At 58.1% G+C, this 23432-nt stretch overlaps 3 protein-coding genes and 1 pseudogene across 20 annotated transcripts in view; 1 reads left to right on the plus strand and 3 right to left on the minus strand.

The window, feature by feature from the left end:
* Nucleotides 1-1238: 1238 nt before the first annotated feature.
* On the minus strand, nucleotides 1239-9182 carry PEX16 (peroxisomal biogenesis factor 16). 3 transcript variants are annotated; one of them, XM_045557892.1, is made up of 11 exons: nucleotides 7244-9182; nucleotides 7003-7038; nucleotides 6069-6145; nucleotides 5556-5689; nucleotides 5311-5411; nucleotides 4520-4600; nucleotides 4224-4379; nucleotides 4044-4116; nucleotides 3757-3876; nucleotides 1859-1923; nucleotides 1239-1418 (listed from the first exon to the last, which is right to left on the minus strand). In XM_045557892.1, the coding sequence occupies exons 1-11, from the start codon at nucleotides 7353-7355 to the stop codon at nucleotides 1360-1362; spliced, it is 1014 nt and encodes a 337-aa protein (XP_045413848.1). In that variant the 5' UTR covers nucleotides 7356-9182; the 3' UTR covers nucleotides 1239-1359. The 3 variants fall into 3 exon arrangements, 2 of the variants coding, with proteins under 2 accessions (XP_045413848.1, XP_045413849.1); XM_045557893.1 differs by lacking the exon at nucleotides 7244-9182 and adding an exon at nucleotides 6565-6609 and having other exon boundaries at nucleotides 7003-7019; XR_006736502.1 differs by having other exon boundaries at nucleotides 1394-1418; nucleotides 4044-4120.
* LOC123643166 lies at nucleotides 9013-9106 on the minus strand (annotated as a pseudogene).
* A 2596-nt stretch (nucleotides 9183-11778) lies between the features above and the next one.
* Nucleotides 11779-17114, plus strand: LARGE2 (LARGE xylosyl- and glucuronyltransferase 2). Its single transcript, XM_045557913.1, has 14 exons — nucleotides 11779-12092; nucleotides 12185-12288; nucleotides 12600-12682; nucleotides 12950-13073; nucleotides 13303-13474; nucleotides 13601-13705; nucleotides 14189-14301; nucleotides 14374-14499; nucleotides 14581-14736; nucleotides 14873-15027; nucleotides 15523-15801; nucleotides 16135-16284; nucleotides 16374-16569; nucleotides 16815-17114. The coding sequence occupies exons 1-14, from the start codon at nucleotides 12002-12004 to the stop codon at nucleotides 17022-17024; spliced, it is 2064 nt and encodes a 687-aa protein (XP_045413869.1). The 5' UTR covers nucleotides 11779-12001; the 3' UTR covers nucleotides 17025-17114.
* A 403-nt stretch (nucleotides 17115-17517) lies between these two features.
* The window catches only part of PHF21A (PHD finger protein 21A), a 180840-nt gene continuing 174925 nt past the window's right edge, over nucleotides 17518-23432 (minus strand). For all 16 annotated transcript variants that reach the window (XM_045557896.1, XM_045557906.1, XM_045557905.1 and 13 more), the window contains one exon: nucleotides 17518-22258. In XM_045557896.1, the coding sequence (XP_045413852.1) occupies nucleotides 22001-22258 (258 nt within the window). In that variant the 3' untranslated portion in view covers nucleotides 17518-22000. The remainder of the gene's footprint in view (nucleotides 22259-23432) is intronic.

The following is a 23432-nucleotide window of genomic DNA, read 5'->3' on the forward strand; positions in this document are numbered from 1 at the left end:
TGCTGGGCCCCCTCAAGCCAGACTGCATCCTGCACACGCTACTTGCTGCGACCCCCATGCAGCACCTGTGTTTACACACCACCAGGCTCCCCCTTGGTTGGCAAGGGCCCGAGGGCAGGAAACAATATGTCGCTCCTTTCTGCCTGCACAGCCCACACGCAGAGCCCACTGCACAGCAAGTGCCCGGAAGTGCCTGTTAAATGAAGCCGAGGGTCACTGGAGCCAGAGCTCTGACCCTGACAGACCCGATGTGTCAGGGCTGGCACTCCTCAGAGGCACTTTAGGAGAAGCAGTGTCAGGGTGAGGTGGCTCCCCTCAGGGTGTCTGGGAGGGGCGCGGCACAGAAGGCCAGCTGCAGACAGAGCCCTCTGGGAGCCCAAGGGGCCACCTGTCTGGTTGGGAACTGCAGCAGGAGGCTGCTCTGGCGCAGACATGGGGAGCAGGGTCGTGGCTGAGGACTGGCAGGAAAGCCCAATCCAAGGCCTGCCTGGTCCTGGCCCCCTTACAGCCGCCCACATGGCTCCAGGCAAACTTGGCCCCCCAGAGCCAGAGGGTGAGTGTGGGGGAGACCCCAGCCTGTGTCCCCTGAACTCGCACCTGTCTTTCTCCCAGAGCCTCGCTGGCTCCCATTCTCTACCCAGCACTGGCTGCTGCCTGACACCCTCCTCCTACGGGAGAAAAGCCTTTCACCCCCAACTGAGGACTCAGGGCTAGAGGTGAGGCTTTGCGCCACAGCTGGGCTCACCCTTCACCAGGCTCCATCACGGGGGGGCTGGCAGCACCACGGCCTGGGGCTGCTGGAGCCACAGGGCTCTGCAAGGCAGGGACAGACACGGGCGCTGGCCAGAAGACACGCCGGGAGCCTGCTTCATTCAGCCTTGTCTGTCTACACCAGGGTGAGCAGCAGCGTTTGCTCCTGTGGCTGCGGAGCCAGCAGCTCCCCACGCTCTGTGAGTTAAGTCGCAGCTTCCTGTGGCCAGAGGAGCCTGGATCCCAGTCCTAGTGGCACCCTCTTGGGCCAGTGACCAAGGCTGATGGCTCCACCACAAGAGGGTGCAGTCTGAGTCAAGAGGGTATTAGGAGGGTGTGAGTTTGTGAGTTGCGAGGGAGGGTCCCTGCAAATGAGGAGGCTGGAAAGCCTTCAAGAACACCGATCTAAACAGACTAAACGCAGTGCCTCCCTGGCTGTGTGCAGGGCCCGGGGTTGGGGCGGTGGGCACAGAGAGCTTGCATGCTGGGACACGCCAGAGTCAGTTTTATTAGGGAAGAGGGGCCCAGGGGACGGACGGGCTGAGGCACCCCCTGCGCAGCACAGCAGAGCACACTGCCCTGCCCCTTGCCCCACTCCCGGGATGTCTGTCAGCCCCAACTGTAGAAATAAATTTTCTGCCAGGTGGGCAAGTAATCCATGAGTGGCCCTGCAACGAGAGACAGGAACGAGTGAGGCAGGGGCCGGACTCCACTCTGCCCTGCTCCACCAACGCAACTCCTCACCCCTGCATGGCCGGGAGCCCTGCTGCTTCCCCATTTACAGACAAGGACCCCAGTGGCTCTGCTGAGGAGGGATCTCAAAGCAGGCCGGTGGCCCTTCCCCTGCCATACAACCCCCTTTAGATGAAATGCTCCCATATCGCTCCAGGATACTGCGACAGGAAAAAGGCTGATGGCCCCACGTGGTCTAGCGATACCCCACTCCCCCATGGGACACCCTCCTTCCAGCCACCCCTGGCTCTATGGCTCAACCCTGACTTCCGGGCTTCCTCTCCCCACTATGCCAAGAATCAAATGACAAGGAGACAGAGAACAAGGAGATGGGCCACACATGCGACCACACTCTACAATCATCGCCCCTGCTTACTTGCGACCAGGCCGATGCCGGGGACGTGGTCAGCCAGCAGCTGCAGCAGGAAGAGGATCCTGGCCCTGGGTGGAGGCGATAAACAGGGACAAGGCTGAGTCAGGGAGGGGAGTCCCTGCCAGCAAGGAGGCTGGAGAGCCTTCCCCAACCACCCAGCTAAACACAGTGCATCGCAAAAGATAAACAGCAACTTTCTGGAGCTAGGATAGGGCCCAGTCCACAAGGGCGAGACCTCTGGGGCTGGCTCCAGGCTCTGCCCTCCCCGCCAGTGCTGGGATGCCCAAAGCTCGGCTGCGGTGGGCCACTTACTCGCAGCACCTCACAGCCAGCCTCCTCCCGCTCTTCCTTCCCCCTCATTTCCCTTCCGCTGACATCCAGCAATAAATGCTTCCCAAGGGCCATGCACGGAGCAGAGGCAGGTTGCATGGTGGAGGGTTCAAAGGGGAAAACAACCCCACCCTGCCCTCGAGAAGCCCCCAGTCCAGCAGAAGAGCCACGCCACATGGAAAAGTCACGAGCCAGTGGAGAGGGGAGTCAGGGCCTGGGAAGGGACATAGTGCTGAGGAGGGCGAGCTGGCTCAGTGCAAGGGGACAGGGCAAAGGTCTAGTTTTGTAAGAGATGAGTGTTTCCCACAGGGGAACTCAGAGTGAGATGATGGTGATGTTGATGATAGAAGAGAAATAAGACATAACACTTATTAAGCGCTTACTACATACCAGGCACTACCGTATGTTTTAAGTCATATGACCCCTAAGCAGCCCTATGAGGTGGGTTCTCTCATCATCCCCACTTTACAGATGAGGAAGCAAGGCACAGAGAGGTCAAATAACTGCCCGAGGTCACACATGTGGAAGGCAGCCTGGCTCCCTAGACCACACGGAGAGAGGAAGACAGGACTGTTCCTTCCAGGCCTGCTCCTGCCCTTCGGGCAAACAAAGGTCTCCCTGACGGATTTCTCAGCTCTCAGACACCCGGTGGGCAGGTAGGAAAGGCAGGGACAGGAGGGTGTGTGGCCTGGGGCCGTCTCTGCAATTCCCCACCTCACAATTCCTCAGGTCGGGGACACTAGGGCTGCAAGACTCCTTCTGTGAAGGGCAAGCAATAGGAGGGGCGGAGGGCGTGTGAGTCTCTGGAATGTTTTCTCTCGAGTACAGAATAGGTTTGGCTTCAGGCCCTATGAGCTTTCAAATTTGCCTGAAAACAGCGGGAACTGCCCTGCTAAGTCACTTTCACCGAGGTCGTAGTAAATATGATATAAGCTTACTTCCTACTCTCTCGGAAAAAACAGAGGCTGGACGTTAAATGCGACTCCAGTTACCATTCCAGTTTTTAAGAAGTGTTCGCTAAGGCCCAGACAAAGGGCGTGCCAGGAGGCTTGTCTGTCTCCTGGCCTCACTGCTGCACCGGGCCCCTCCTCACATCTCGGTCTGACCTCCTAAAGTCAACCTGGCAGGCCCTGGGGGACTTGGCCCCGGACCACCCCCGCGCTCCCCCAGCAGGCCTCTCTGGGCTGAGGCTGGGGGCTCTGGGCAAATAAGGGACAGCCAGGAGACAGTGTGGATTTGGGATTTAGCTCTGCTGGCTGGGTGTCTTTGTTTAAGTTGCCCAACATCTTTGAACCTCAAGGGCCTCCTCTGAGCAGTGGGGATAATCCCCACCATTCAGCAGGAAGGTGTGGGAATGAGCTAGAAGCTGTGGACAGCCCGCACCTGCTCCATCCCTGTGGGCCTCCTGGCAAACCTGGCAATGTCCTCAGCCCTGCCACCCAGACACAGAGTGGTGCTCAATGAACCCCAGATGGGGGAACCGGGGAGAAGGGAAGGCATCAACAGCGGTTGGAGCCCGGGCCTGCTTCTCTGCCCTCTTCCCTGCTACAGGTAGGGGCCCAGGTCCTTACTCGGAAAAGCGGTCATAGAACGGGGAGCGCAGCAGGTAGTAGAGCAGCAGGATGGTCCGGCGCCGCAGCTCCAGCCGCTCCCTCCGGGTCAGGCCCTTTCTGTCGCTCAGGAGGCTCAGACTGGGAGACAGGGGACATGGTTAGGGCCAGGGGCTTGATCTGGGCTGGGTGTCCACAAGGGCAGCACTGGGAGGAGCAGGGGCTGCTGCCCGCCCCGCCTAGGTGAGGCCAGCCCCGTCATGGAAAGCCCAGTGCAAAGGGGGGCCCACGGGCACGCCCAGGCTCACCTGGTCACGTCCACAACACCAGACAGGAGCCAGGGTTTCCACGACCGCTGACCCCACAGCCCCAGGCTGAGCACTGACGGCCAAGGCGTCAAGGATGTCTCCAGCACAGGGGCCCGGCTCAGCCTACGCTCGAATCGATCCCCCGCCCAAGGTGCTGGCCCCACCCCATGCTAAGGATACAGTGCAGCAGCGGCCTCGCAATATACAAGGACTCTGCGATAGTCTCCTGCAGCCCCAGCGGGGTGGGGGTCAGGCTCAGCTCCTCCTGGCGCTGCTGCTGCTGCCGTCCCTCCCACTGCTGGGGAGCTCCCCAGTGCCTCGAGTGCAGGGACGGAGCTAGAATGAAAGGGCAGCCGATGAGCAAGCCAGGCCCAGGGTGGAGCAAGAGGAAGGTGGACACTGATGGAAACCAATCCCCTCAGGCCCAGGCGGACCCCAACACCTTTGTGCCCAGGACGGCCACATCCTCCACTCACTGTTCTGGAGGGTGCGCACCACTCGGTTTGACCGCTTGCCCACATATGACTGCTCCTGGCTGCCAGGGCTGTGGTCACCATCTAGCAGGGACAGACAGAAGGCCCTACTGTCAGAGGGACATGTTTCCAGTAAAGCCTGCAAAGAACATGTGTACGGTGAACACTCAGGGATGAAGGAGATCGGATGAGCTTGTACTGAGGCTACGGCTGAGTCAATGAAACTACAGCCAGTGGCTGTGGCTCAGCGTAGGACATAAGCGTTTTGCAACCCTCCCTTGCTCGGGGAAAGGTCAGCAGCATCTGTGGCCAGAGCCAGTCAAGAACCCCGGCTTCCTAGGGACTAGAGCACCAGGGAGGTCATATCTTCTCAATCCTTTGCTTTCAACATGACCATGATGAGATGCAAAGAACTGTCCCCACCAAGGTCAGAGGTGAGGCCCAGAGGCTGACAAGTGCTGGGTGTCCTGCCTCTTGAGGCTGCAGCTCTTGTTACAGAAGCAGGCCCAGAGACTAGGCTGGCAGCCCCTATCTCCTGCTCTATTCCTTCTTCCTGCAGACCAAAAAAATGAATGAGGATCCTGGCATCAGAAGTCCTGAGTTCAAGTTCTGGTTTTGTCCCTAACTTAATCTTTCATTTTCTTTTCTGCAGAATGCAGGGTGATGAGAATAAAACCAGTTGACACGGATAGATGTGCTCCATAGACAGACAATACTGCGTTCATACCAGTGGAGTCTAAAGCCACTAATTAGTCCTATACCCCATTCTACCCCAGAGCAGGGAAGCAGCTCACCCAGGGGCTGTGTCTGGGTCTCTCTGTCCAGCGGAACGATGGGGGGTGAGGTCTGGAGGCCAGCCTTGAACCAGATCAGCAAGAACATCCGCAGTACAGCCCTGGGTTGGGGAGTATGGCTGGGTTAGGGGGAGATGGCTAGCTGGCAGGGGCCAGGGGTGCCAGGCTGGGCGGCATCTGTACAGCTGGCTTGTGTCACCCCCACCCACCCCACCCAGGTCCTGCCCTCCACAGTCCAAACGTACTTGGCCAGCTGGATAAGGGCGATGACAAGCCAGCGGCCCACTTCTCCCCACACCTTGGCAGCCCCCATCTCCATGAACACCTCCACACACTCCAGCACGCTCAGCCATGTCAGCAGCTTCTGCTGGGACAGCGACTGCAAGAACCCCAGGCCAAGAGGTCAGGGGGCTCCCCCTAGGCCCTGGCCCTCCTTGTGGGGCAGGGTGAGGGGGGGTCCTCTGACAAGAGATGTGGATTCTCCCCTTTCCAAGCCTAAGTGTGCAGGCCTGAGTTCAAACACCGACTCCACCACCAGCAGGGATAGCTGACTCCACCTCTCTGAAGCTCAGTCACTTCAACTGAGACAAGGTCGCTAACACTTCTACACCTCATCTAATGAGATGGCTTGACGCTCAGATGGGCAAAGGCATGCCTCACACTCTATGAGACCACAACATGTGCTGCACACATGAGCTGGTTGTTGCTATTTCATTTCTGAGTCCCTGTCTTCCCGCCCTCCCTGGCAGAATTCTCACCACAGGCAACTTTTTCCGAAGCTCCTTCCGTAGGATCCCGTCATTGAGCAGCACGAGCAGGTTAGAGACGGAGTACACTGAGGGGTAGAGGGTGGCCTTGAGGGGCTGGCTCTGCAGCCTCCACCCCTCTCACCTTCTCCCCAGAGCTGCAGGGATCACCTGTCACCTGCTGTGCTCAGACACCCACAGATTATGTGAAAACCAATCTGCCTCTCCGCCCACTTTCTTGGTACTTCACACTCCCCAATATGATCTTGCATGGGTGGTTGGACCAAGAGAGGATGGGTTGAGCTCAGTGACAAACCAGCTACTGCCCTGCAGGATAGCACTGACCATCCAGCTGCCTACAACTGCCCACTGCACTCCAAACAGCTACAGACGTGTGGTCCCACCTCCTGGCCTTTGCCCTCTCTGCAGTCTGTCCCTGAGAGTCTACTCCATCTCTACCTTTCCAAACCCAGCTCATCCTTTCAGGACTGTCACCTCCAGTACTCACTGGGAAAATGCTCCTGAGACAGTTACAGTCTGGAAATCCTGGAATCTGGGAGATCGGGATTTGAATCTTAGTTCTGGGATTATCAGCAACTGTTCCCTAACCTCACTGCACTTCTGTTCCCTTAACTGGGCAGCAAGAACAATAACAGTACCCACCTCATTTGAGGGTAGGGAGGATTAACTGGCAAAGGCAGGAAAGGCGCTTGGCCCAGTGCCTGAACAGCAGTGAACACTCATCAAGGTCCCCAGACATGTCTCTTAACTTGGGGACACGGGGGGCCCAGGATAGGGGACAAAAGACTTTTTTGTCTGATTCAGTCATAGCACAGGGTGATCTAACGGGCAGCCTAGGACCTCGAGCTGTGGTAGTCACCCGCTCTGGGAAGCTCTCCCGGGCCCGGGCCACCCCCCTACCCACTCACCCCAGAGCCCAGCTCACCCAGCTCTGAGAGCTCGTGCGAATCCGCGAATCGACCTGGGAAGAAGGTACAGAAGAAGGCGTCGGTGAGCGTTTGCCTAACCCTTCATCTTCGGGTCCCCGACGTCTCCTCCCTACTCCCTACGGGAACCTGGACGGGACTTCTCAAGCACAGCGATCGCTACCCTGACTCCGCAAGGAAGGGGCCCACTGGGGTCATAGGTCAGGGCCCCCAAGGCATGGATCAAGGTCAGGGTAGCACCTGCCAGCAGGTAACTGAGGCCCCGCACTGCTGTCTCCAGCTGGGCCGTGGCGGCCGGGTGACGAGTCACGTATTCCTGGTAGCGGAGGCCCAGAAGCCGCAGCTTCTCCATCCTGCTCTCGGCACCAACAGACTCACGGACCGACAGTACGACTGGCTGCGGCGCCCTGCTTCCTGCGCCCTCCTTCCTGCTTCCGGTCCTAGGCCCGCCTCTCGGTTACTTAACTTTCGCGGACCAAAAGGATGGTGACTTGAAGAGCCATTGAACCACCCTTCACCTTATCTCTTAAATCGCCTCCCACTTGGGTAGGGCCCCCCCGCACTCCTTCAAGGCATTGGTTAACACACTCTCCGCCCCGGCCCGCCCTACGTCGTCGGGGCCCGGTTCTTGCGTTTTCCGGGTTGGCTGCGCTTGCGCCTGCGCAGTTAACACTTCGGGAGAGCAGGGCGGCAGTCTGAGCAGTTCATTCTAGAGAAGGGAGCAGGAGGGCTGAGTCTTTCTAATAGAACGCCGAGAGGCTCGAACGGGCGGACAGGATTTTAGAGGGCTGGGAGGTAGTGCATCCTTTAAAAAAAGGGGCCTCAATCAGACTTGGGGAGACGCGGAGCACCTAAGGGCATTCGGACTGTGTCTCAGCAGGCGCGCGTTTGCCCAGTGCCCCGTCTCCCGTTCCCCACCAAAGGTAGTGCTGGGGAAACTAAGGCAATGAGGACCCCAACCTCCTAGAGCAGTGTCGATCCCCTAGCCAGCACAGTTAGTCCTCCGGCTTTGGCCCCAGCTCCCGCAAGGACTGTGCCCTGCAAGAGCGTGCAACTGCACTGCCACCTACGCGGAGAAAACACTGTCCCGGGCTTCTCCTCCGTTCAGGGGACCTTGCGCGGGAATTGCCCTTCCTGGGGCCTCGGATTTCCCCATCTGTAAAATGGTGTGAGAGCAGCCTTGATCCTTGAATTTGGGTTTAATCTCCGAGCGCTTTCTGGCCCTTGGATGCACGTCCCAGTCCTCAGCTGGGCGATTCCTGGGGATCCCTTCCCAAAACGAGCAGCCTGCCTGGCAGGGGTGGCAGCAGGAGAGCAGCGGCCGGAGGTGGAGGGAACATGCGCTCCGGAGAGACGGCCGCGGATTGGCGGCGGGGAAGGGGGCGTGGCATGCGCCTTTAGGGATCCTGAGAATAGTAGTACGTTATTTTATCTGACCCGCGCCACAAGATATTACCTCCAGATGAGGAAAGGATGCGCTTTAGAACGCTCAGTCAAAATGCGAATTCTAGTTTAATCTGACCTAAGAATCTAGGCGTTTTAAAGCATCCCACCTCACCAAGAAGCCACAACCCTCCCTTCCACTTCCTACTCACGCCAGGGAGCGAAGACCCAGGGAGAGGTGTCCAGGGTCCTCAGGAAGGGCAAAGGGCTTGGAGAACAGAGGAGGTGGCCATGGGCATAATCAACATCATTTCTTGCCACCTCTAGGTGCCAGGCTCACTCACCCTCCTCCCAGAAACCTTGCCAGGTTGTCATGAACTCCTGCTCACAGATTGGAAATTAGAAGCCCAAGGACAGGAAAAAACTTGTCCCAGTTGGCACAGCAAGGCACTGGCCAAACGGGCCACAGGGCAGGTCTCCTATGGCAGTGACCTCTCTCCTACTGCCCACAGCCCAGCAAAAGCAGTGACATGTTGAGGCTCCTTGGTCGTGAGGCCAGTTAGCAACTGGGATTAGGACCTGGGCTCAGGGCATCCAAGGTGGGTCTCTTTCTCCCTTCCTTGCTCCATCCCACCATCAATAGTAAGAAGGTTTGAGGGAGGCACATCTTACACATGAATGTGAAAATCCAGCCACTGAGCTTATGAACCACAAAAGGATCTGCACCACCATCTTTTTCTTTTTGACACAGGATCTCCCTCTGTTGCCCAGGCTAGAGTGCAGTGGAGTCATGTCATCATAGCTCACTGTAACCTCAAACTCCTGGGCTCCAGTGATACTCCTGCCTCAGCCTCCCAAGAAGTTGGGACTACAGGCACATGCCAACATGTTCAGCTAAGTTTTCTATTTTTCTATAGAGATGGGGTCTCCCTATGTTGCCAAGGCTCGTCTTGAACTCCTGGCCTCAAACTATCCTCCCACCTCAGCCTCCAAAAGTGCTAGGATTACAGGGTGACCCCCCATGCCTGGCCTCCAGCCCACCATCTTAATGAACTTGTTTCCCAGATCTTACCGCTGGCCACTCCTCCCAGTGCTCCCTGGGCTGCAGTAGAGAGAGAGAGGAGGGGGAATGTGAGGTTTCCTCAGCACTCCCAGGGCTGGTGGTCCTGTGATTCTAGGGAGGAGAGAGGCATGGAGGACACAGAGGCAGCCTCCTCAGGACAGAATATAAGGGAGCAGGGGCTGGAGCCAGTTTCTCCTCCCTCCCTCTAGGACTGGGCAGAGGATCCAGGTTGGCAGCAACAGGGCTACCTGAATTTCCTCTCTAGATCCTGGGCCTGATTAGGCCCCAGAGACAAAGAGTGGCCCTGTGTACAGGAAGCTCTTGAGGGGAGCCCCTCCTTGCTCCCTGGGCCCCTGCCTGGACCTGGCCACCTGGCTGGGCTGGATCCTCCCTCCTTCAGTCTGCCCCAAGTCACAGGGGAAGAGAGATAGATCAGCCCAGTAGGCGCCAGTGAGGACACCAGAGGCCCACAGAGGGGGCCTGACTGGTCCAAGGTCACACAGCAAGGTCCTGGGCAGAGCTGTGTCAAACTGGGTCTCAGGCCTAGAGGAACAGCACCCTGTTATATGCCCATACCTGTCTCCCTTCCCCCCTCCATGCCCCAGAACACCCCCTGGAGGCCCTGCGGGCATCTCAGCACTTCAGGTTTCCCTGCGTGTGAGGTTGGAGAGAAGCAGGTGTTAAGAGTGACCAGTGAGATCTGCAGTCCCAGCTTGCGGCTAGCTCCCAGCCCCTCACTGAAGACTTACTCTGGGCCAGGCCTCCCTCACACTTAACCCTGCAATCTGTTCTGTTGAAGGTGTTGGGCAGGGAATCGCCCACCCTCACACCAGCGACAGGCTAGAGCTGAGGATCAGGGAAGCTGGAGGCTCAAAGTCCCAGCCGGCATCGCCCATCTCCTCTCAATTCGCAGACATACAAGGTGCCGCCATCAGTCTCCATAGCAACCGTTAGCCCTGGCCTCCAAAGCCCCAAGGCTGACCTTCCCTCCACCCCAGGGAAAGGCCTGAAGAGGAGCCTTGGGGGTCTCAGAGCTTTTCCACAGCTCTTTTAGGTTTGCCTTACTTTTGGGGGCTGGAGGTTGAGCTAAAGGACACAGCCCGAGCCCCAGGTCAGGGGAGGGTGGGTTCTCATTCCCACCCACTTCCAGCACATACTGAGCAGTTGGTATGTGCAAGGCCGTGCCCAGCCCAGGCCAAGACAGACAAGGGCCCGGTCCCGTGAGCAGCTTCCAGTCTAGGAGGCAGTAAACAAGCAAACGACTCCAACTTCCCATGAGTGCCAGCCAGCCCTGTGAGAAGCTGCGTTCCGGGCAGAAGGAACATCAAGGGCAAGTCCTGGGGCGGCGCAGCAGCCCCTTGGGGACAAAGAGCAAGGAAGGGGCAGGGCCCGGGAAGGGGTGTGGGGCTGGGGGGCGTGGGCGGAGGGCGTTCTTCCCTAGCAGGTCATGTCAACTCTCAGGGGGAGATAAAGCCTCATCATAGGATTGCTGTGAGGATGAACTGAGGGAGGGTGTCAAACCCTTAGCACAGGGCCTGGCACGCTCATCTTGTGCACGGTCCAGAGTGCCCACCACCTGCTCCAGGGCCAGAGGCCGGGCTGGGGCCTGCTATGGGGCGCGCGCATACAAGGAGGGAGGAAGAGCTCCGGGACAGGGCCCGGCACGCTCATGGCCGTCTAGACTGGATGGTGGATCCCGGCCCTGCCTAGGCGGCCCTGGCCGCCCGCGTCAGAGGCCCCTCGCCAGCTACCGGGAGAGAGGCGGCCTTCACAAGGGCGCTTTGTCCGGGCCGCGCCGGGGCTGCCGCCGGGCAGGGCCGGCAACCTGGACCGCGGGTAGGGGGAGGAAGGCGAGGGCTCCAGGTGTCCGCTGGCTCGCGGGCAGGTCTCGGCCGGCCCCGCCTCCCGTCCCCAGAGCAGGTGTCCCCGATCCCCGCGGCCCAGCATTCCGGTCGCCTCCCCCTCACTCCTGTTGTGCTCCGGCTGTCCCTTTGATCCCGGGTCCGGGGTCACTGGCCCCTCCCCCGGGGAGGTTAGGGGACGGAGACTGGGCCCCAAAGCAGGGAGCAGGGGGATGGGCTCAGGCCAGGTAGCGGGGACTAGGCCTTCCTGGGTGGCTGCTCCCGCGCCCTCCAACCTTCGCCGCGTCTTGGTGGGAAACTCAGCCTAGAAAGAGGGTCCCCGGGGCTCCTCGCAGGCTGGGGGGCCGTCGAAGGCCGGGGCAGTGGGCGTTGCCAGCCCCCCGGGGGGTCTCCCCGCCCCTTCGAGCTCAGCAGAGCGGAGGTGAAACCTGAACCCAGGTTGGAGGCGGGGCCGGCCCGCGCCTCCCCTGTCCCGCTCCCGGGCGGGCTGCTGGGAGCGCAGGGCCCGGGCCCGGGAGCAGCTGGGGCAGGTGAGGGTGGCGACGCAGCGCGGGAGGGACTAGCGGGCGGCCGTCGGGTCCCGCCGCCCAGGGCTGAGCCGCCTCCTCTCTTCCTCCTCTGCACGCAGGGCCCGCGATGGAGCCGGCAGCCGGGGGTCGCGCGCCGCCCTGAGCGCCCCGGCCCGCGGCCATGCTGCCCCGAAGGCGCCCCCGGGCGCTGGGGGCCGCCGCGCTGCTGCTGCTGCTGCTGCTGCTGCTGCTGATCGGATTCTTCCTGTTCGGTGGGGACCCGGGCTGTGAGGGCCGCGGGCGGGTGGTGAGCCAGGGGGTCCGGGATGCTTCCCCCGCCCGCTCACGCCATGTATCCCCTCAGACGGACGGCTGCGGGCAGCCGCTGCCCTCGACGGAGACCCGCGGGCGGAACAGGGCGGCCACAACCGCTCCGACTGCGGCCCGCGGCTGCCGCCCAAGTGCGAGGTAGGTGCGCCGGCCCCTGGCGGTGGGAATCCCGGGGCGCCGCGCCCCCGGCCCAGCCACCTGGACACCTGTGGGAATCACACCTGGGGTCTGCCCTGGCACTGGCCAGCCAGCTGGGGGCGCCCCGGGTGCACACCTCCTCTGCTCCTGGCCTCAGTTTCTCCGTGTGTGAAATGGAGGGTTGGATCCTGCTGCCGCTCCCGGAACTCCTCCCTGGCTCTGCGGCCAGGCGGGGCCACACCGCCCAGGCCGGCTCAGCCGTGTAGTGGGTGGGAATGAGACTGCTGCCAACCTGGGTGTCCTTTCCCCAGCTCTTGCATGTGGCCATTGTGTGTGCGGGACATAACTCCAGCAGAGAGGTCATCACATTGGTGAAGTCCATGCTCTTCTACAGGTACAGCAGGTGACCGTGGAGGTGGGTCAGAAGTGGGAAGGGGACAAAGTCTTGGGCAAGTCACTGGGTCTCAGCTCCACCTTCTTCATCTGTGACATAAAGACAGTGTCCTCTTCCTTTCCTGAAGAGTGGTTGTAAGAATATCCTGAGCTGGGTATGGAAAAGCACTTTGCAGATGGTGGTTCCACCTCTGAGACCCCTGGGTGGGGAGTGTCCCATGTTGTTCCTGCTGGGGCCTCTCAGGCTTCCTCTCTGTCCACCCAAAAGGAAAAATCCGCTGCACCTGCACTTGGTGACTGATGCCGTGGCCAGAAACATCCTGGAGACACTCTTCCACACGTGGATGGTGCCCGCTGTCCGTGTCAGCTTTTATGACGCTGAGAAGCTCAAGGCAGGAGCCCCGGCCCCTCTGCACTCCTGCCAGCTGTGCCTATCCCTCTCCTTTCTCCCCGCATGTTGGGGGGTGGGGGAAGAGAAGCCCCAGTCCCATCACACCTACTGAAGCTCAAACCCCTCATTCTTTTTGGAGTTCACCCCTTCTCCCCACTATGTCCCTCTGAGTATGTTCTGGCACGCATAGGCCCTTCTCTGCCAGCTCATGCCCTGCCCTTCCCCCACAGCCCCAGGTCTCCTGGATCCCCAACAAGCACTACTCTGGCCTCTACGGGCTAATGAAGCTGGTGCTGCCCAGTGCCCTACCCCCTGGCCTGGCCCGAGTCGTTGTCCTGGACACAGATGTCACCTTTGCCTCTGACATCGCGGAGCTCTGGGCACTCTTTGCTCATTTTTCTGGTGAGAGGCTTGGGCCCCTGCCCCAGCCAGCCAGCCTCCCTGGCCTGCCCAGGACCCCATGTGTCTAACCCTGAGCCCAGGTCCCATGGCAGCCTCAGGCAGCTCCCTTATGCCCTCCCCTCCCAGACAAGCAGGTGATCGGGCTCGTGGAGAACCAGAGCGACTGGTACCTGGGCAACCTCTGGAAGAACCACAGGCCCTGGCCTGCCTTGGGTCGGGGATTTAACACAGGTGGGGATAGTGGTGGGGGGAGGCAGGAGGGGTGGGCTGCTGCTCTTCGGGCCCCAGGGGCTGGGCAGGGCAAAGAGTGCTAGGAAGTCCCCCAGGAAGAGTAGTGCTGTGGAAGCCACACTGGATGAGGAGCCAGAAAACAGTTCCAACATTGCCTATGCAGGCTGGACGACTTGGGCCAACTCGCATGGTCCCTCTGAGCCTCAGTTTCTCATCCATTAAATGGAGATGATTTTAACAGTCCTGGGGTCACTGGGTGTGAGAAGATGTCTTTGGAGCTGCTCTGTAAGCTGGCAGTGTGCAGTGCCTCCCCTCACCCCCAAGAGGATGGATTATAGACAGAAGTAGTCCATAACCATTGTCTGAACAGTCAGAAAAATACCAATAAATCAAAAAATAAACATGCAAAAAACACCTTCATGACCCCTGGCCCCCAGGAGCTGGTCATCCCGGGTGGGCATGACAACTTTCCCCCATCGGCAGGTGTGATCTTGCTGCAGCTGGATCGGCTCCGGCAAGCCGGCTGGGAGCAGATGTGGAGGGTGACAGCCAGCCGGGAGCTCCTCACCCTGCCTGCCACCTCACTGGCCGACCAGGTCTGGGAAACCCTGGTGGGGGACGGCGGGTGGCAGGCTGGGGGCTGAGATGCGATGGCTGTCTCTGCCCAGGACATCTTCAATGCTGTGATCAAGGAGCACCCGGGGCTGGTGCAGCCCCTGCCCTGCATCTGGAATGTGCAGCTGTCGGACCACACGCTGGCCGAGCGCTGCTACTCTGAGGCCTCTGACCTCAAGGTGAGTGGGACAGTGGTGCGCCAGGATGGGGACTCCTGCTCCCTGCTCCTCTACCCCCATGCACACCCTCTGGTGTCCCAGGTGATCCACTGGAACTCACCAAAGAAGCTTCGGGTGAAGAACAAGCACGTGGAATTCTTCCGCAACTTCTACCTGACCTTCATGGAGTACGATGGGAACCTGCTGCGGAGAGAGCTCTTTGGGTGCCCCAGCCAGCCCCCGCCTGGGGCCGAGCAGGTGAGAGAGAGCCGTCTGCCCTTACCTTGTGGAGGCCCTGCCCCTCTCTGCTCTGGTGGGACCCCGCCTTGTCTGGGGGACATGCCGTCCTCCCCCAGTGCCGGTCCTTCTCTACCCTGACCCGCGTACGTTGCAGCGGGCCCTGGCACAACTCGACGAGGAAGATGCCTGCTTCGAGTTCCGGCAGCAGCAGCTCACTGTGCACCGTGTGCACATCACCTTCCTGCCCCATGAACCACCACCCCCCCGGCCTCACGATGTCACACTGGTGGCCCAGCTCTCCATGGACCGGTGAGGGTGATGAGGGCATCTCCAGGGAGCATGGCATGGCTAGGATCGGGAGTTTCTGAGAGGAGGTTTCATCTGGTAGCCTGGTGCTGTGACAGTGAGCTGCCTGTTCCTCAAGGAGTTCCAGAAGTTGGAGACATTGGATATGGTGGAAAGAGCTTGGGGTTTGGAGTTGTTCTGATGCCTGGAACTGTCCCTTAGTAGCTGTGGGGCCATGGTGAAGTCCTGGAACTGTCCCTTAGTAGCTGTGGGGCCATGGGGAAGTCTTAATACCCCCAGCCCTTAGTTTTCTCATCTGTCAAATGAGAAAGTACCCACCTGCTAGGGTTGTCGGGAAGATTAAATAAGACCAGTTTGAAAGGTGTTTGGAAGGTGCTCAGCACCCCTTGGGGGGTGTCAGCAGCTGTGGGGAGGTTTTCCCGTCCTACCTGGGTTCCTGTGCAAGAGGGGTGGGGCAGGGCTGACCTCACCCCTGCCCCCGCCCCGCCCCTGCCCCAGGCTGCAGATGCTAGAAGCCCTGTGCAGGCACTGGCCGGGCCCCATGAGCCTGGCCTTGTACCTGACAGACGCAGAGGCCCAGCAGTTCCTGCGTTTCGTCGAGGCCTCCCCAGTGCTCTCTGCCCGGCAGGACGTGGCCTACCATGTGGTGTACCGAGAGGGTCCCCTCTACCCTATCAACCAGCTCCGCAACGTGGCCTTGGCCCAGGCCCTCACGCCTTACGTCTTCCTCAGTGACATTGACTTTCTGCCTGCCTACTTCCTCTATGACTACCTCAGGTGGGCCTGGAGGGACTGAGAGGAACGGTGGGGGGGCGGATATGGACAGTGGTGGGTTCAGGGACCCACAGCCGGTATGGCCCTGCTCCTTTTGGCCCTCTGTACGATGGGGTTTGTGTTACACTGTGTAGATGGCCACAGAGCATAGGAGGGGCCAGGCCTGTTTCAACAGTGGCCCCACTGTTTCATGTCCCTTGAGGGCATCAGGGTGGCATCAGATAAGGCAGCCTTTGGGAATGAGGTCCCATGGCCACTGCCCCTGTGGCAGCACTGGCTGGGCACTGGTGGCACAGGCCCCGCTCTGCTCTCCTGCTCACGCGTGCTGCTCCCCAGGGCCTCCATCGAGCAGCTGGGGCTGGACAGCCGGCGCAAGGCGGCCCTGGTGGTGCCGGCATTCGAGACCCTGCACTACCGCTTCAGCTTCCCCACTTCCAAGGCAGAGCTGCTGGCCTTGCTAGACGCCAGTGCTCTCCACACCTTCAGGTAGGAGAGGCTGCTGCTCTGCCCAGCTCTGCTCCCCCACCCCCAGCTCCTGGCCTCAGCCTGGCTCCCCATCCCACCCTGCTGCACAGGTACCACGAGTGGCCCCAGGGTCATGCACCCACAGACTACACCCGCTGGCGGGAGGCTGAGGCCCCATACCGTGTGCAATGGGCAGCCGACTACGAGCCCTACGTGGTGGTGCCTCGTGACTGTCCCCGCTATGACCCCCGCTTCGTGGGCTTTGGCTGGAACAAGGTGGCCCACATCGTGGAGCTGGATGCACAGGTGAGCAGGGTGTCTTGCTGCCATCACCTTCGATTGAATACCTCTAGGTCCAGGGAACTCACCACACCTGTGCATGGTGGACCACACCCTCAGGCAGCACTGTTAGAAGTTTCCCTTCTGTAGAACTAAACTCATCTGCCCTTTGGCCCTTCCTTTAGCTCTTAGGGGCTACAGAGTAAACCTGATTCCCAAGGCTGTGTCTCCCCCCAGACAGGCAACCTCTGTCCCTCTGCCCCACCCTGCAGGAATATGAGTTCCTGGTGCTGCCTGAGGCCTTCACCATCCACCTGCCCCATGCTCCAAGCCTTGACATCTCCCGCTTCCGCTCCAGCCCCACCTATCGTGACTGCCTCCAGGCCCTCAAGGACGAGTTCCACCAGGACTTGTCTCGCCACTATGGGGCTGCGGCCCTCAAATACCTCACTGCCCTGCAGCAGCCCCGAAGCCCAGCCTGAGCCTACTAGGCATGGGCTCACCCCTGCCCCTCGCCTTGGCTCCCACGTGCACCCCTGCAGACACTGGAGCAACCTTGCCACCCTGCCACCATCCCACCATCACTGCTATTTAAATTATTTAAGGTGGAGCCCCTGTGGGGTGGGGCCTGGGGTCCTTCCCTTGCTGCTATTCTATGGCTGGGGTCTGGTTTCCCTCTGCCCCAGCAGGTTTGGGGCTGGTTCCCCCATCTTCAATTATATACTCCTTTTTCATAATTAAAGTTTTTAAAAATTCTTTTCATGTTCCTCTGGGTTTGGGGGATCAAGGGCTGGTTCTCTGAGGCATAAGGGCCTCACTGAGCAGGGAGGTTCCGAGCCCGGCTGGAGTCCAGCAGGGCCTGGGCCCTCAAAGTCAAGAGCCTCCTCCCAGACAGCGTGAGTCGGGAGGGCAGAGGCTGGAACTGGAGTGTTTCTGGCCCACCCTCCCCTGCCCCAAACCCAACACCATGAGGCCGAGAGACTTTATTTGGCTTTATTTAGTAAAATGTTAAAATAAATAAATACAAATTGATCAGCTGCTCTGTATCCCCCCCACCCCCTCAAAACAAAAACCAAACAAACAAAAACAAAAACTTTGAAGCACAGAACTCCAAATACAAGTTCTACCAAGACTGAAATCACAAAGGGCATGGACAAGAGACAGGATTGGGGTCTGGCTGGCTCTTCTCTGCTCAGAGCTTGCTGACCTCTGGCCTGCCCGTCCCACCCGGCCTGACTGCAGCTCGCCCTGGGCTGAGGACCAACCGCGCAGAGAGGTGAGGGGCCAAAGGCTGCCCCGGGAGGAAGGGCTCTGGGAGGGGGTGCCGAGTGGAATCTGAGCCCTGCCTTCCCTTTCCAAGAGCTGTTTGTAGGAACTCCTCCCTGGCTCTCTGCATAGCCCCCTGCTTGCTCAGTTCACTCTAGCGGGAGGGCCAGAGCGCTCCCCAGGAGCCACCCACTCCCTTCCTGAAGAGGAGCTGACAAGAGGACAGGCTGCAAGTCAGGGTGAGAATGGGACTCCTGCTTCCTGCCAACGGTGCCTGGCTGAGGGGTGGGGGTGAGGTCCACGGTCATTTACACAGAGCAAAGTCGCCTCTACCCAGTAGAAGCCATGGGGTCTGAAGTACCCAGGGCCTGGAAAACGTACCTGGGCTACCATCCATCCTCTTACCTACCCTAAGGGCCTTTTGCTCCTGGGGTAAAATTCTCCTACATTGGCCCTTTAGATAAATAAGGAGGGCCACGCCCTAGAAGGGAATGAAGGGGGTTGGAGGTGAGAGCCTGAGGAGGCTCTGCTGGAAGTGAGCTGCAAACATGGTCCCCGTGGCGGGAGGAGCTGTGCACAGCCACCCCCATTCGCAGCGCCAGCTGGGCCTGAGCTGGGCAGCAGCTGGGACAGAGAGGCAGCCCTGCAGGGAAGCCGGGCACTCGGAGGGTGCTGGCTGGAGGCTGCCGGGCCATGTCGCATACTCTAGAGACAGGCCCCACAGGGACTGCCCCTGAGTGGGTCTCCCTGTCTGGTATAACTCACCCCTAGGGCCAGATACGGAAGGAAGAAATCAGAACTCCAGATGAGCTCAGCAGAGGTAAGACAAGACCCAGCAGGCTCCATGAAAGAAAAAGGACCTGCAGGTGGCAATTCTGGCAAGAAGCAGAGGTGGGGATGAGAGCAACATGACCTCACTGCCTCCAGGGCGCAGGGCCTGATCAGGGACTGACAAGGGGACTCCCAGTCAGGGCCCAGTGCAGCCACTCCCTGCTCTCTGAAGTGACTGCAGGACCAGCTGGTCTCAGAGAAGTGGCTGTCAGAACAGCTAAATTCTGGGCCATGGGGAAAGAGCAGCAGAGGGAAGAAAGAAGGAAGGGGAGGCAGCTGTGGGGGTGGTGGTGTCATGAGTGTGTGTCTTAGGTGGTCACAGGCACCCAGTCTGGGGGGACAGAGTGGAGCTCTTCTGTCATGACAGTGAAGGAAAAGGAGATCGAGTGACTTGGACCTTTTCTTTACAGTAAAGCAGTGTCTTGGAATTTGAGTCCAGGGTGCAGGTTTAGGGGCAGGGTTGCATCTTGTGCTCCATGCTAGCCGACTCACAGAACAGCTCCCAGCTGAGTGTTAGGAAGAAGCCACGCCCCAACTTTAGGCGAGGTCAGAGTGCAGCTGACACTGCCCAGAGCAGCAGGCAAAACACTGGTCAACTCCTAGCCCTGTCCCCCGCCCCGAGACTCCTCAGGCAGCTCCTTACCAACCAAAGGCCTCTAGTGGTGATGGCTTCCCAGCTTCTTTCAGGAACAGACAGGCATTGTGTGGCAACCCCTGCGGGCCCAGGCAAGTCCAAGGGGAGAGCTCTGAGACAGGGCATACAGCCTGCCACTTCTCCGCCAACTGTTCCTCCACTAGTCCAGGCATCTCCAAAGCTCCCTGATGAGACATAGCACCTTGGTTTCTGAATGAGAACAGGGAACTCTTCTCTGGCCCCCTCAACCAGTCTAGCAGGCAGGGCCTAACTGAGGTCTGTGTGGCCAAACTTAATTCCCTCTTCTGACATCCTCAGGAAGGTGCATGGAAATGGCTGATATGGACGAGACACATTTTACTCTAAGAAGCGTCTCCTCTCTGCTGCATTTGTTTGCAGGATCCGTCTGTCTCTCTGGGCCTAACTGGGTGGAAGAGAAGCTAATGGCCCTTTTCAGCCACTCCTAGGCTCTGGCCATTACAAGGTCCTGGGGCAGACTTGGGGGAGACGCTCCGGTAGGACCGGGGTGCAGAGCCTCCACCTCCCTCCTGTCAACCCCTAGGGCACGCAATAGGCAAAGGTCTCCAGCGAGAGTACACTTCTGACACAACTTACTTCCCACAAGGCAAGAAGAGAGAAATGGTCTGAGCTTTCAGAATCCTGGTTTTCTCCAGAAGGAGAGGCCATGACAGTCCAAGCCAAGGCAAGCACAGCAATTCTAGCCAGGGGTCACCCAGGAGTGGGTGGGTGGAGTGTACTAAATTCCATCTCAGAAGCCTGGAGCCAGCAGGCAGAAGAAGCAGCTGGAGCTTCAGACCTCTCTTCCAAGGCAAGACAGACAACAAGGCTACCCTGGGGCTCTCTGATGCACCCTCAAGACATCTCACTCCTCCTTTGTTCTTTCGAAGCACCAAGGGCTGATGCAGCCAGTCTGCACCCCCATACCCTCCCCACCAAGGCCAGGGTGCAAAAGCACCGCTGAGGTCCACTGGCCACTTCCCTCAGAGGTGTCCCCCAGGCACTCATAATGCTGGTGGCTGAAAGACCAAGAGCAGCACCAAAGGAAAGGATCTCATTTAGGCACCAGCCTTTTGCTCTAGCAACATCTGAGGAGACCACGGGTAGGGCCCCGATACCATCCACACTCCATCTGGGCTTCAAAAACAGAGACAAGATCCCTGCACCAAGAAGAGAGGACAGTCTTTTCTGAGGAGGGAGAGTGGTGGGGCACCTTCACGGAGGCCAGCCCACCAGTCTAGAGACACACACAGCAACACGTCTTCGTGATCAGCAGGTTCTGTGCTAAAAAATTATAACTACACGGCATTTTCTCCAGTTCTGACACCTTTTTAATAGAAATCACTGTTTTTAGGAAACAAATAGCACTTCTGTAATTTTTTTTACAATGTTTCTTACCTTGATCTTAATTTTAAGTAACACTAGGAAGACCTCAATATCGTTTATTTTCCTTTTTAATTTAAAAAAAAGTTTTTGTTGTTTTTTTCCCCAGATACAAAGATTTTTGCCCTTGCATAAAAAAACAGTGCCCAAACGATGACACAAGGACTCACAAAGACTCACTGGACCTCACTGACACTATGATTCCTATTCTACCATGCAAGGTCTCGACTACCCTTAATTGGACTGTCAGCCTGAAAACAGCTTTTCTATTCCTTATTTTAGTTTTTGTTACCAAGAAAGTAAAATAAACAATAAAATAAAACTTTTTTTGAAAGAAAAAAAGAACAAAAACAAAAATAAAAGAGAAAAGAAACGTCTCCATTCAATTCACACACACCTGGGTCGCGTGCTGCTTCGCTCAGGATCTTCTCTTCTTATAAATATAGAAAAGGGATGGAGCTTGTTTTCAAGTAAAATCACTGATCCACCTTCTTCCCTTCCTGGACACACACACCCTTCTTCCCTGCCTTGGGCACGGGCCAGGGCCCAGCTCTGCTTGTTCTTGGAGAGGAGACACGAGATCACCACGGGATGCGATTCACCCAGCAGGGAGGGAAGGGGACTCACAAGGCTTGGGAGTGGTGGGGATCCCCGCGTGGGGAACGGAGCGCATGGGGAGAGCTATGGGCTGTTCTAGGTGTCCCCTCCCTTGCGCTGTCCCCCTCAGAACACTACTAAATACTGCTTGGTCGCTCCACCTTCCCACCCCAAACCCTCCCAGCCACTCCCCTTCCCTCTTCTCAGCACTGGGGTCGGTTAAATCTCAATTTCCTTTTTTTGGTTTTATAGTAGTGAAAGTTTAGAAACAGGAAAGCCCACACACTCTTTGGACTCGTCTTCTCTACCTAAGCAAACGGCTCTCAAATAAGGGTCTGAAACCTGCTCTCCTCCCTCGGCCCGTCCCTGCTCCCCGCCCAAGGAAACAAAAGCAAACCCATCGTGGCTGTGGAGGCTGCTGCAGGCACACACTGGTGTATAATAGAGAGAGTAAATATATTATTTCACTTGGCATGGTGCTGGCAAAGAACCTCCAGCTGGCACTATTTCATGTAACATGGTCCAATCTTTGCATGTACACACAGAATAAGAAGGATCAATTGGCAAACTCTGGTGCCACCTGGCACAAGCATCTTCTCTCTCTCTGGAACCAAAGAACCAAAAGAATTCTGCACTTTCCAGAAGAAATCCGGCTTTGCTTTTCTAGAGTCTTCAGTGTTTTGCTCTCCTTGCCGCCGGGATCCCGTGGCTTCTCCTAGAGGGGCTCTGTTATTTAGTCTCTTCCCCCTGGTTACAGTTCGCTGTGCAGCTCTGGGAGGAGGGGGAAGGGGCCGGTGTGGAGGTGGCGGCGTTGGCAGGGGGGGTGCAGTCCGGGCCATTGGAGATGGCCCCCACAGTGGCCTCAGAGTCTACAGGTTTGGAGAGGTCGATTCCGTGGATGAGGCGAATCAGCTGTTTTACCTTCTCCAGGGAGCTGTGCATCTCTTTCTGCCGGGCCAGGATGGTGTTCTTCATTTCCATGCATTTCTGCAGCGAATGAGAAGAGTGGTGGCTCTGAGCCTCCTGCTTTTCTAACAGGCCTGGCAATCCCTGAGCTCCCTCTCTGTCCAGGTGAGGTGTGCAGGCCTAGGCCTAATTCTGCTCCTCAGTGGAGTGGGCAGCTACTACCCAAGGAATGGGGCAGGGGTGGGGTGGGGGAGCCAAGAGGCGACAGAGAAAGCAGGCATACAACAGTGTGCGCATGAGCACTGGCACTTAAAACCAAACTGACATGACCGGCATAATACTATGAAACAAGTCATTCAAAAAAAAGTTCCCACAGTTACTCTAAAGCTGGTTTAGGCAGGTTTTGATGTGCTTCAGTCATGCTAATGGATGACCTTCAGGACTGGACTTCGCTCTCCAGGGTAGAAAACAAGCCAGTGGTATCTGGATTCAATTTGAGGGTATACTGAGGGGGTCACTCATTCAGTCAGTAAGAATTTAGAGGCAGGGCTTGGGGTGGGCCAATGCTATTTAGGAGAATCTAAGATAGTCCAAGGTCAAAAGATGCAGCCTTTTACTCAGATTTGTAGCCTTTTGCCCTCAGCTCCCCACACCTGCTGGCTTCTATTTGGTGGGTATGGTGGGGGGAAGAAGGCAAGTGAGTGGGACAGCTCGATTGCCACCTGGCATCTTTGAGGAGCCTCTGTACCCCTGCTGGAAATACAACACTCTTTCCCACCTCGACTAGGCAGTACTTACTTCCAATACTTGTCTCTAGAAACCCTCTTCCTCACACTGGTCAGGAAAACTGGGAAATGCAATCAGCACGGTGTGGAAGAAAGGGAGCGAGGGAAGGGCCATATGCATGGACCCACTAGCTCAGGTGACTAGAAAGAATCACACAAGGGACCAGGTCTGTGTCTGCTCAGCATCCGGTAAGGCGCTACACTCCTCCCAAACACTGTCAGGAAAATGCAGGGGTGGTGACTACACTGCTGTAGCTGTTACTTAATCTCTTCAGCCTGGAGACTAAAAATCCTCTCTCAGGTTACCTAAGTCAAGAGGATGTTCCAGAGCTTGGGGAAGGCACCACATACCAACTGGCCATCTGTACCTGAGGGCTGAACTCTAACTGGAAGGCAAACTTTGCATTTGCCTAAGTTAATCCTGTTAATAAACCAAAGGACATGACCCAGCCCGTGGGTCCACATGTACA

Source organism: Lemur catta, chromosome 7 (assembly GCF_020740605.2).
Source record: "Lemur catta isolate mLemCat1 chromosome 7, mLemCat1.pri, whole genome shotgun sequence".
In the NCBI taxonomy this organism is placed as follows: domain Eukaryota; kingdom Metazoa; phylum Chordata; class Mammalia; order Primates; family Lemuridae; genus Lemur; species Lemur catta.

Bases quoted from the DNA above. Each gene is read 5' to 3' on its own strand.
- LARGE2 (XM_045557913.1), top strand. From the start codon at position 12,002: ATGCTGCCCCGAAGGCGCCCCCGGGCGCTGGGGGCCGCCGCGCTGCTG. The intron at 12,289-12,599 runs GTAGGTGCGCCG...TCCTTTCCCCAG, and splicing joins GGCTGCCGCCCAAGTGCGAG to CTCTTGCATGTGGCCATTGT. The intron at 14,737-14,872 runs GTGAGAGAGAGC...CGTACGTTGCAG, and splicing joins CCCCGCCTGGGGCCGAGCAG to CGGGCCCTGGCACAACTCGA.
- PEX16 (XM_045557892.1), bottom strand. From the start codon at position 7,355: ATGGAGAAGCTGCGGCTTCTGGGCCTCCGCTACCAGGAATACGTGACT. The intron at 6,146-7,002 runs GTGAGCTGGGCT...TCTACCCCTCAG, and splicing joins GCACGAGCTCTCAGAGCTGG to TGTACTCCGTCTCTAACCTG. The intron at 3,877-4,043 runs GTGAGCCTGGGC...CCTGTCTCCCAG, and splicing joins GGTGTTGTGGACGTGACCAG to TCTGAGCCTCCTGAGCGACA.